Raw genomic sequence first — 11,876 nt, 5'->3', positions numbered from 1 at the left:
GGGGGAGGAGAATCAGAACCAAGGCAACTCAAAGAGCACAGCATGAAACTAAAGAATTATTCAGAAAAAAAATTATTCATTTATATTCATATATATATGAGACAGTATTAGAAAAGTTTCCTGGAAGAAAACTGCAAGTCAGAATCTCTTCAAGGGGAGTGTGTGTAATCAACCTTTATAGTGAGAAGCCTATCAGTTAACAAGCACACACACATACCCTCAAGTATCCTAGAAACAGAAACAAATGCCGGTTTTTTTCTCCTCTTAAACTACACGTTGACTCTGTAAACTTAAGCCAGATGGGAGTTCTTCGTGAAAATAGTGTAGAAGCACTGACACAGACAGAAACCATCACTGTGACCATGTCCATCTCTGCGACACAACCTTACAGGTTTTTACTCAAAGTCCATATACAGAGAAAGTCATGCCCAGCACATGTCACTGAACTTCAGTGTATAAGCCATAACAGAGTGGCATCTAAAGAGCATTTCATCACACTCTAAAGAGATAAATTGTATCTATTTGTTAAGAAACAAATGAAAGTAACTGTCAAAAAAAATCATTCTTGCTAGTTCAAAACAGTCATCACTCTAGCACCTACCTTTTGACTTGTCAATGACTAAATTTTGGAAGAAAAGGTCAAAATGACTCGTTCATTTTTCAAATCTATTTTCCTTATGTTGTTTTTAAAAAGATGAATTTAAATTTAAGTGGTGAACATGACATGATATTAAACTGGAAATGGAACTGCTAATTTTAAGAAATACTAATGTGAAATCCTAATTCATACGGCATGATATTGATTTTCTTTTCTCAGCAGTGTCGATGTTGAAATAACGTTTAGCTCAACAGGATAGTCATTCAGTTACATTCCCTAGCCCCAAAATTATTTTCTAATAGCTATGAATGCAGCTACAAACCTAATATTTTGCTGACTATAAATCAATATACAAGCAATATAATGTACAAGGTCAAATTTAGGAACAAACTGATACCCTACATATTATACTGCTATCTACTGTTGAACTTCGACAGTGACACTGTCACATTATTAGGATCTAGTTGGGGGCAGGGACTCAGCAGTTTTGTGGAAGGAAGGAAGCTCTGCCTCACTGGCCTGCTTAGTCACAACACACCTCAAGAAGCACCAAAGGGTCAGGTGCTCCTCTAATCCCAACAAGGAGATCGAGGCAGACAGATCTCTGAGTGACAGACCAGAGAGGGTTACAAAGAAATGGCTCAGTGGGTAAAAGAACAATGTAGCACGGCCACACATTTGTTAACCAGGTGCAAGGGGTGTGGGTGGAGACAAAGAAGTCTCTGGGCTCGTTTGTCAGAAAGCCTCACTAAAGGGCAGCAAGCTCTGGGTTCACTGAGAGACCCTGTCTTAAACAAATAGGGTGGAAAATGATAGAAGACATCCTTTGACCTCTGCCAGCTAACAAGCTATGTACACACATGCACATCACAACACACAAATCAGTGATAAAACACTAGATGAGGCTCAATATTACTTTGAAATCTACCACATTTATTTTAGTGGCATACAAGTGGCACAAAAGTTAGATATTAGTTATTTGAGTATCACTCCATCTCCTCTTACACACACACCTTCCATTCACTATTTAAAGCTAAGGACGCAAATACTGTGGCCTTTTCATTTCTCTTTTTGTTCTGAGGCAGGTTTTCTCTGTATAGTCATAGACCAGATTGGCCTTAAGATCCGCAAGCCTCTGTCTCCTGAGTGCTGGAATTTTTTTTTTTAATTTTTGAGACAGGTTTGGTTTTGGTTTTTCTCTATAGCTTTGGAGCCTGTCCTGGAACTAGCTCTTGTAGACCAGGCTGGCCTTGAACTCACAGAATTACACCCGCCTCTGCCTCCAGAGTGCTGGCATTAAAAGCACGAGCCACCATTGCCCAGTGAGCCTTTTCCTTTCTTTTTGGTAAATTTCTGTTGTGGGAACTCCTTCAACCAATAGCCTTTTAGATACCAGACCATTTTGGGCATGGTCTGAGGTACTATATAAACTCAGTTGTAAAGCGTGCTCAGCCCTTTTTTGCTGGATTCGGTTCCCAGCTTCCAGAGCACACAGAAGACAGCAGATCTTTACCCCTATTGTGAGCTTTATCCCCAAATAAATAAACCTCTATTGTAGTCCATTACGGGCTATTGAGCACTCTTTAATACGCCTACACATTTCTACCTACATCACAAAACATGTAGTAGTTACATACGTGCAATGGTACATGGCATGTCTACAGACTCTTGCACATTTCCATTTCTCTTTTTACTTTATTGTAACTGTGACTTGCTTGTGTGGGGTGAGAGCTATTAAAATGTATTCATTAAAACTTTGGAAGCTGTAGAAAAGCAAAGTACAGTGGATTATGATTTTAAACTAAAAGCTTAATAGCTACTTACCTACAACTAAGCCACATTCAGGGCAGATCATATCGCCGGCTCTGTAGTCCTCTACTAAAATTGCATCTGGATGATTTGGACATGTGACTCTTGGGAGAGCATCCAAACTACATGGACAAAAACAACAACACATTTTTATATTTTCCAACTAATAAACAAGTCTGAGTTTTATTGTCTTCTAGTAATAGGTAAGCTTCTAAGATTTTTGAAATCCTTGATTAGTATAACAACTTACAATCACAATAGCCAGCAGCATTTATATATAATTATCTGATTGTGATCTTTGCTATTTATTTCTATTGTTAGGGAATGTTTTCTATTTGTCAGCCACCATAATGATGGATTTAGCATAGCACAGTAAAGCCAACACACACTGCATGCAAGACAGTCAGTTGTAGCTGTGCTGGTCTTAGGTCTGATGATGTTAGCTTTGCTGGGCATACTAACACATGCTATAGTCCCAACACTTGAGGCTAAAGTAGGATTCCTTGAGTCCAGGACTTCAAGAACAGCCCAGACAAAAGACATAAGTATCTTCACAAGTAAAAAAAAAATAAAATAAAAACTGGATAACCATACACAGAAGAATCTAGATTTCTATCTCTTATGCTGTCCAAACATCAATTCAAAACGGACCAATGACCTTCATATAAGATCTAACCTTGGGGGCTGGAAAGATGGCTCAGAAGACCTGGGTTCAGTTCCTAGCACCCACACAGTGACTCACAACCACCCATTAACTCCAGTTCCAAGGAGTCTGATACTTTCTTTTGGCCTCTCAGGTCAGCAGGCACACACTCAGACACAAAAATAAAAGTAAAAGAGATCTAACACTTTGAAAGCACTAGAGGAAACAGGTAAAAGGTACTTCAAGATGTAGGTATAGCAAGGACTGTGTAGGAGGAGAGAGCTGCTTGTTGGTTCCCATTACCCAGGGCCGAAATAATCACATAGAAACTGTATTATTTAAATCACGCTTGGCCCATTAGCTCTAGCTTCTTATTGGCTAACTCTTACATATTAATTTAACCCATCTCCATTAATCTGTGCATCACCACGAGGTGGTGGCCTACCAGCAAAGTTTCAGCACATCTGTCTCTGTCAGTGACTCCACGGTTTCTCTCTGACTCCACCTCCTTTCTCCCAGTATTGTATTGAGTTTCCCCTGCCATAGGTCTAACGCAGTTCCTTTATTACCCAATGATAGTCACAGCATACAGAGGGGAGTCCTACCCAGGATTGTCTTAAAAGGATGCCAGTAGCACAGGATATAATCCCAAGAATGGAAAAGAATGACTGCATGAAAAAAACTAAACAGCATCTACACTGCAAAGAAAATAATCAACAGAGCTAACATGGTGGACAGAAAAGTAGGAAAACCTCTGCCAGTGACATAGGAAACACTGTATATTAATATCAAGAAACTATATTGCACTCCAAAAATTAAGTACCAAAAATCAACAAGTAGACTAATGAAAGACAGTTCTCAAAAAAAAAAAAAAAAGGAAACACAAATGGCCAATATTTGTAAATGTATTCAGTAGCTTTAGCCACTGAGGAAATTAAAACTGCTTTTTATCTCATCCCAGTCAGAATGGCAATTATCTAGAAACCAAATGACAACAATAGTATGGCAACTGTGGAAAAGAAGAATCATCATACACTGCTGATGGGAAGAGAAACTGTTACAGTTGCCGTGGAAATCAGAATGGGTTTTCTCAAAAGACAAACTATAGGGCTGGTGTGATAACGCAGTGGGTAAAAGTGCTTATGGCCAGGCATGATGACGAGTTCAGCCACTGGGACCCAAATGGCAGAGGGATAAACCAACTTCCATAGTTGTGCTCTGATGTGCTTAGAGGAGAAAGCAGAATCCCACCAACTGTCCTGACTCACACCTTGGCACAGGTCCTCCCCCCAATAAATAAATACACTAGTAAATTTTTTTTAAATAGAACTATGTAATAGACTATACAACTCCTAGGCAGATACCTGAAGCTCTAAGTATACACATCACACACACACACACACTCAAATACCCATGTTCATCTGTAACAATGTAATAAAGTGGAATCAACTTAGGGTAAAAAATTGTGTTACCAATACACAGCCTTAAAAAAACGAAATCTTAGGAAACAAATGGAAATGAAAAGCATTAGACTAAGTGAATAAAACAGAATCAGAAAAACAAGGATTCCTTCATGTGTGGAATTTGTATTCAAGTTTACATGTAGGTATATTATACATACCCATACTTGTTACATATGTATGTAGGATCTGAAAGAAAAATGGGGAACTGTAAGCAGGAAGGAAGTGACCTGAGGGAGGAGAGAGGAGGAAAAGAGAGGGGCAGAAGGGGCACTATTTGGAAGAAGTGAACCAGCAAGAAGGTGGAAGTCAGGACTGACTATACAAAAGTGTACACCAACGTAAGGCACACCATAAGACCATTATACTGCACGCTAGTCTAAGAAACTCATTTCAAATGAAAAATAATGATTACAAAGCTAACATTATGTTATGACATTAATAACAATATTTTCCTTTTATTTTCTTAAAAGACAGGTGTTGTTCTATAGTCTTATTGGCCTCGAACACACTATACAGCCCAGGCTGGCATCACCCAGGAGCCTCTCACCTCAGCCTCCTGAAGTGACATCACAGGGATGTGCCACAAAGCCCAGTTCATGATATTAGTAACTTTTTTATTTATCTTGAACAATAAAACAGCTTGGGGAAATTGGTTAACCTTAAATGACTTGATAAAACATGCTTTTAAAAAAACAAAGATTCGCCGGGCGATGGTGGCGCACGCCTTTAATCCCAGCACTCGGGAGGCAGAGGCAGGCGGATCTCTGTGAGTTCGAGACCAGCCTGGTCTACAAGAGCTAGTTCCAGGACAGGCTCCAAAACCACAGAGAAACCCTGTCTCGAAAAACCAAAAAAAAAAAAAAAAAGAAAAGAAAAAACAAAGATTCTTGGTCAAAACCTAAGTATTATTTTTGGAAGGTGTGAGCCCTCTTCTAAAGCTCACTTGACATGTACAGAGCAAATGGTTCCGTGGCAGTCACCACAAGCATACACTTAAAACACAAAATTGACTCTTTACAACATGTAAATAGACATTTGTGGTTTAGGGTCAAGTTTCTCATGCTAGCTGTTATAACTCAGAACGTTTTAACCACTAACATTGTTTTTCATTTATTTACTTTAAAGGTATATAATTTTTGTTTTATGTATGTATGTATGTGCATGCATGTATGTCTAGTGCCCAGATGTCAGAAAAGGCATCAGATTCCCTGGAAGTGCAGGTACCATTTGGGTGCCAGATCCTCTGCAAGAGCAACAAGTGTCCTTAATATTGAGCCATCTTTCTGGATCACTAACTACCAACTTTGAAGTCACATAGAAAATTGATTTAAAAAAAAAAAGCACATAATAACCACCAAATTTACTCAACTGTAACATATCTTGGACTTTTCTAATCAGGAAAATCAGAGAGGGCAGAAATTGCTTTATTCTGGAAATTAAAAAAAATAAATTATGAAAAATAAAAGTAGTACATAAAAACTGAAAAGCTGCTGATATAAAAGAAAATGTGAGCAAAATAAGGGGAGTTATCATTAAATGAAGTAGGAAGTTACCATAATAGTATGTTACGGATTATCACAGTTTAGCACTTATTTCGTTTGTTTTTTTCGAGACAGGGTTTCTCTGTAGCTTTGGAGTCTGTCCTGGAACTTGCTCTTATAGACCAGACTGGCCTTGAACTCACAGATATTCACCTGCCTCTGCCACCCTGATGCTGAGATTCCAGGCGTGCACCACCAACGCCCAGCCAGTTTAGCACTGTTAAAAAGTAGATCAAGCCAGTTGTGATGAAGAATGCCTGCAATCCCAGAATTCCAAAGCAGAGCTAGATCTGCCACCATATTTAGGCCATACTAATAATGATACAAAGAACATGGTAAGTTCTGGGACAGCTTAGACTAGAGTGAGCATCTCAAAAAGAAACTAAAAATAAAAGTACATTAAAGGGGCTGGGAAGGGATTGGAGCTCAGTGGATAATAACTATACAGTGAGTTCCAGAGCAGCTTAGACTATAGTCTCAAAAAAAAAAGAAGAGAGAGAGAGAGAGAGAGAGAGAGAGAGAGAGAGAGAGAGAAGAAAAAAAAAGAAAAAATACAAACAAACAATAAAAGTAGGTAAAGGGGCTGGGAATGTAACTTTGAGGGAGAGTCCTTGCCTAAGGTCATGGGCTCGATCCCTAGCACTTAAAAAAGGGAAACACAGGAAAGTTTGCACTGTTTTTAAATAGCAATGGAATTATTTAAGTATAGGTATTTCGTCTGCATGTATGTCCGTGAATCTGTGCATGACCTGGCACCAGCAGAGTAAGAAGAGGGCACCGGACCCCCTGGAACTAGGGTAACTGAAGATTTTGTGAGCTGGCGTCTGGGTACTGGAAACTGAACCCAGGGCCTCTGGAAAAGCAATCAGAGCTCTTAAATTTGCACAATATCCTGCAAGATAGGATATTTCACAGGTCCTGGCCAGAAAATTATTTACCCAAAGTCAGAATAAATATAGGACCTCACTCTGAACAAATTCTCTTAAGAATATCAATGGGTTTCAAGGCTAAGTGGCTGCACACCATCCCAAGGGAAATGGAACATTGACCTCTCTTTATTCCCACTGACGGACCATGTAGAGCAGTAATAGGAATGATTTAAAAGCTGGACAATGGACCAAGCATGTCTGCATGCCTAGGAGAATTCTAGGCCAGGAACTCAAAATGAACTGTCCATGAAAAAAATTAAGTTTCAAAGAATGTTTAAATGACAAGTTTAAAAAATGTAGCCAGTGAGTTTACTATACGTACTATTTAACTACAACTTGTGTTTCAAGAACACAGAAGTTCCCGTTCCATAACCTACATATGCACACATTCAGTTTTCACGGCAGCGCCACGGGAAAATTTCAGTATTGGATAATTTGGGGAAGCTGTTTTCAGGTCCCCACAAGGAAGTCTTACCTGACAAAACCACACCCAGATGGAATGATTAAATCATAATTAAATCTAATTTAAAAATAAATGACAACCGGTAAGCAAGAGTGCCAATGGTTTTAGTTCCACACAAACAGTTGAAACTGCTCCTCTCCATGTCCGCCTCTCGCTTTTTATAATACAGTGTTCGAGGTTCCCAGAAAGGACCTGTGCGCGTCTGTGAATAATGGCTTCCCCTGGTGACGTTTATCAATTCCAATGTGCCAGCAAGTGCAGAACTTAATTTGATACTTTGAATACACTCTGTATTAACTAGAAACCAATGGAATGGTGATCAGAAATAGGTATGCATGCTGGGGCACTCGAAAGGTCAACACACTGGCATGACTCAGTTTACACATATGCCAGAATACTAATATCTACCTCGCAGTGTTACAAGAGATATAATTAGGGTCTGCAAAGCACTTTGCTGGTCACAAGATTAAAGGCTGTCTCCGAGGACCCAACACGCATTTCCTGTCGATATTAAGTACACTACGTTTTAAAAATACATTAAAAATGACTTGCAGCATATGTAATTAATTTTTTGCAGACAACATCTCCTTCGGAGTGCTCAATGATACTTGGGGGGGGGTGGCTTTAGGGGAGAATTATTCAAGTCTCCGTATGTGCTTTTTCTTTCCACTTCGGGGGGCCACTAGGCTGGCGACCCGTTTCTACTAGGCTACCGACGCTGACGTTTCCCAACTTCCTAGCTGACAGATCCACAGGGACCTAGCGCGTCGCTTCCCCAGCTGTCTGGAAAGGAGGCGACGTCACAGCCCCTCATTTTGGATGGGCCGTCGTGGGAGAAACACACAGAAAACAGGAACGTGACACAAAGACAGCGGAGGGGTCCGGAGAGAGACGGAGGCCGGGGCGGCGCAGAGCCGCGGGGACGAAGCCTGACCGCGGCGACTCGGGCGAGCAGGGGACGCCCGCGGCAGCCGTCCTTCCGGAAGAGCCTCGGCCCCGCGACCCCCGGTTCCACTCGTTCCGAGGCCGCCGCACTCACCGGCTGGTCGACGCCATCTTCGTGGCTCCGCCAAGAGCTTCTTCCCAAGCAGGAAGCGACACCGGCGGCCGGACGCTCCGAGCCGGGCTTTTATGGGCGAGTCACTCGCGCGCACTTTGCGCGTCTACGGGTCGGGAGGCGGGCCAAAAAGCAGGCGATCCTAATGACGCAAGCTAAAGGCTTCCTGGTTTTCTTTGCTGAGTAGCTGTCAGCTGCAGGTCGTTGGAAGAAATTTCCGAGCTACCGCGGATAGAAGCCGGGCGTGGTTACTCACACCTTTAATCCCTGTGAATTAAAGAATCTCTGTGAGTCCGGGGAGCAGCCTGGTCTACACAGCGAGGCTCGAGGACAGTGAGGACTACAGCGAGAGACCCTGTCTCGAACTAAACAAAACAAAAAAACCGACCCAGGAAGAGTCTCAGAGAATCCAGCGAATGAGTTCAGAGTTAGTTCTCCAGCAAACCAAATCAAAACCCCAAAGAAGTTGCCTGTGGTGGTGAAAGGACGGACGTAAGCATTAGACAAAAACAAAACACCACAAATCAGATGGGTAGATAGACAGATAGATAATAGGTAGGTAGGTAGATAGACAGGCAGACAGATGATGGTTGTTAGGTAGGTAAAGAGAGAGAGAGAGAGAGAGAGAGAGAGAGAGACCAAGAGACACCAAGAGACACCAAGAGACACCAAGAGACACCAAGAGAGACCAAGAGAGACCAAAACAACCCACAAAGGAAGCAAAGCTGTTTGAAACGGGCAAAGCCCCACTCCTTTGCTTTCAAGTCAATTTTCCCTGTCAGATTGAATTTCTCATTTGCCCTGAGTAAAGAATTTGGAATAAAAAGAAATTGGCTTTGGTCTTTAGGAGTGGCTATCAATTCAAGTTCTGTCACAGACCAACAAGCTTCGAATTCCACCAGGTCTTTTACCTCAACAGTGTAGGGATAGAGTGGATTTGCCTCAAAGGCACTTCTAGAATCGACTCAAGATCAGATAGAGCCCAGTGACAGTAGTGTATGTTGTGAAGGAAACGGAGAATCTGGTCCTGCCATGATCCATGTTGTTTGTCTTTCCCCAAACATCATTGGACATTGAACTGAAAGCTAAGAATAGAAAATTTAATAAAACACCTAATGACTGTAAAAGGGCCTATTGTACATTTATTTATTTATTTATTTATTTATTTATTTATTTATGTATCAGTTAAATTAGCATCAAAATGGAAATAACAAGGCAGGTCTTGTGGTTCATCCTTGTAATTCTAGGAGACAGAGGCTGGAGGTCCAGAGATCCAAATCCTGCATGGACTTCAGAGTGGGAGCCTGTCTCATTCCTTGCCCACTTACTTAACAAAGGTAATTGTAGAAGCATTTCATATGTATTTTAATAAAAGACCAGGCAGTGGTGACACACACTTTTAATCCCAGTAGCCACACTAGTTGCCATAGAAACTGAGCTGTGTATGCCTTTAATCCCAGCTCTAGAGAGGATTATAAAATGGGAGGAGACAGCTCTCAGGCTCAGTCTCATTCTGAGATTACTGGAGGCAGGATCACCATTTCAGCCTGAGGTGGAGATAAGAGCCAGTGGCTGGCTGTTTTGCTTTTCGAATCATCATGCTGAACCCCAATTTCTCTTTCTGAGTTTCTATTAATCGTGCTTCATGTAATAATGCTACTTCTTTGTGAATGAGCCTCCTGGTAAAGTTGGAATTAAAGTAACTGCAAGAGAGGCATCTTCCACTGAGATAAAAACTCAAATATTAGCATTAGTAAACACTTTCTTTGTTAATGGAAATCAAGGGCCACTAAGCAGTCATTGTTTTCTTGAACAGAGTAGAAGCTAGGAGCTTCCTTTAAAGAGCCAGAGTTGCTGGGAATCTAATCAGTTGGTGGACTGCTTGTCTGCAAGGCATGAAGGCCTGGGTTCAGTCCCAGCACTGCAGAAAAACAGGTGTGCCGGTGCCAGTCTGTAATCACCACTTGGAAGGTGGAGACCGGAGGAGGAGTTTAAGGTCATCTTTGGATACCTCACGAGTTTGAGGCTAGCCTGGAAAGCCAGTCTGTTGTAAGCACTCTGTGCCCTGAGTAAGTTACCCCAGGGGATTTTTAGACAAAGCCTTTGACTCCGTTTTGAGGGCGGAGAGTGACTACTGGTTTCTCCCCACAGTATGAGAACGAACTGAATGGCAACATATTAGCAAGGCTCAGTGGGGTCAATGGTGGCCATTTGTCATTAAGCCACCTGGTTTGGTAATCTGGCTGAGGCAATGCACGTTCTCTTATCCCAACTGGCATGGCTAATGTTAGCTCTCCTATCCCACAACGCACTGTACTTGTATCTGTATATCTGGGTGCATCTATGTGGCTTACAGAAGCACATTGGTTAAAGAGGCTGCAGCAGAGTTCAAAGACATTAGACGTGATCTGACAGAGAGGATGTGTTGATAACAGAACAGATCGGTGATGTAAGGCAGCCGAAGCTGGAACTTGTGGGGTCAGTTTGGGTGGGAAACCGTGAGGTGAAGACTGGACTGGGGTCTGCGAGCGGAAGACGGAGCATCCAGGTCCAGAGAGGTGGAAGATGTTGAAGACCAGCTTTGACGAAACTCATACGTTCCAGGGTAGGAGCGTGAAGATTAGAACCCTTAAGTAAAAGGAACTAAGACATAAGAGAAATAAGAGACAGAAACACAGAACAGCATTGGGAGGGACATCCAGGGAATACTGAATCGTGATTCTGTCTGCGTTTATTTTCCACGTACTTATATACTTCACTCCAAAAGGGGAGGAGAGAATGCAACAGACTTCATTAACATGATACAAGGAATAGACTTGAATTCTCCAACCTTTGGTCCAGATGGTGTGAATCCACCTCTTTATCCAAAATACCAACTAACCACGCCCTGTGTCAGAATCTCTCATTTGTAGCCATATCTGATGTCAACAATTTGGAGAGAGCAAAAATAAGCTCAAACTCCCTGACCTCCAGTCGAGGTGGAACAGGCTCACATGTGATGGATGTGAGCATTTGAGCAGGCTCACAGAAAGATGAATGAGCAGGCAGTGCAGCAGAGGCTAGACAGGGAGTTGAGCTGAAAGGGGGTCATCAGGAACTGCTCCGCTTGTTGGTCCCTGATTTATACACTAGCTGTTAGGTGACAGGTTGGTGTGTGGTGGTGATATCGCACTGCTAGGTGTCTGTCTCTTTACGGAGTCCAGGTGAGGGACTAGTGGGTCCGGTAATCTTGAACCTTGTTTCCCAGATATGATTTTAATGCCCCCATGTGCCTTTGCAGTCTCAATTCACGCCCATACTTTATTTATACTCTATATAAGTCATTTATCGTTCCGTGCTGCCTGCGTAATTTGCAGATCCACCCAGGGGCTGT

The 11,876-nt window shown here is 41.9% G+C and overlaps 1 protein-coding gene across 1 annotated transcript in view; it reads right to left on the bottom strand.

Annotated features, from left to right (window-relative positions):
- The window catches only part of Gtf2b (general transcription factor IIB), a 17,848-nt gene extending 9,141 nt beyond the window's left edge, over window positions 1-8,707 (bottom strand). Inside the window, exons 1-2 of the mRNA XM_005357381.2 lie at window positions 8,486-8,707; window positions 2,423-2,529 (exon numbers count right to left, since the gene is read on the bottom strand). Of these exons, the coding sequence (XP_005357438.1) occupies window positions 2,423-2,529; window positions 8,486-8,502 (124 nt within the window). The 5' untranslated portion in view covers window positions 8,503-8,707. The remainder of the gene's footprint in view (window positions 1-2,422; window positions 2,530-8,485) is intronic.
- Window positions 8,708-11,876: the final 3,169 nt, after the last annotated feature.

The sequence above is a fragment of the Microtus ochrogaster genome, chromosome 21, assembly GCF_000317375.1.
Source record: "Microtus ochrogaster isolate Prairie Vole_2 chromosome 21, MicOch1.0, whole genome shotgun sequence".
NCBI lineage: Eukaryota > Metazoa > Chordata > Mammalia > Rodentia > Cricetidae > Microtus > Microtus ochrogaster.
This window is presented reverse-complemented; position numbering and strand designations above follow the sequence as displayed.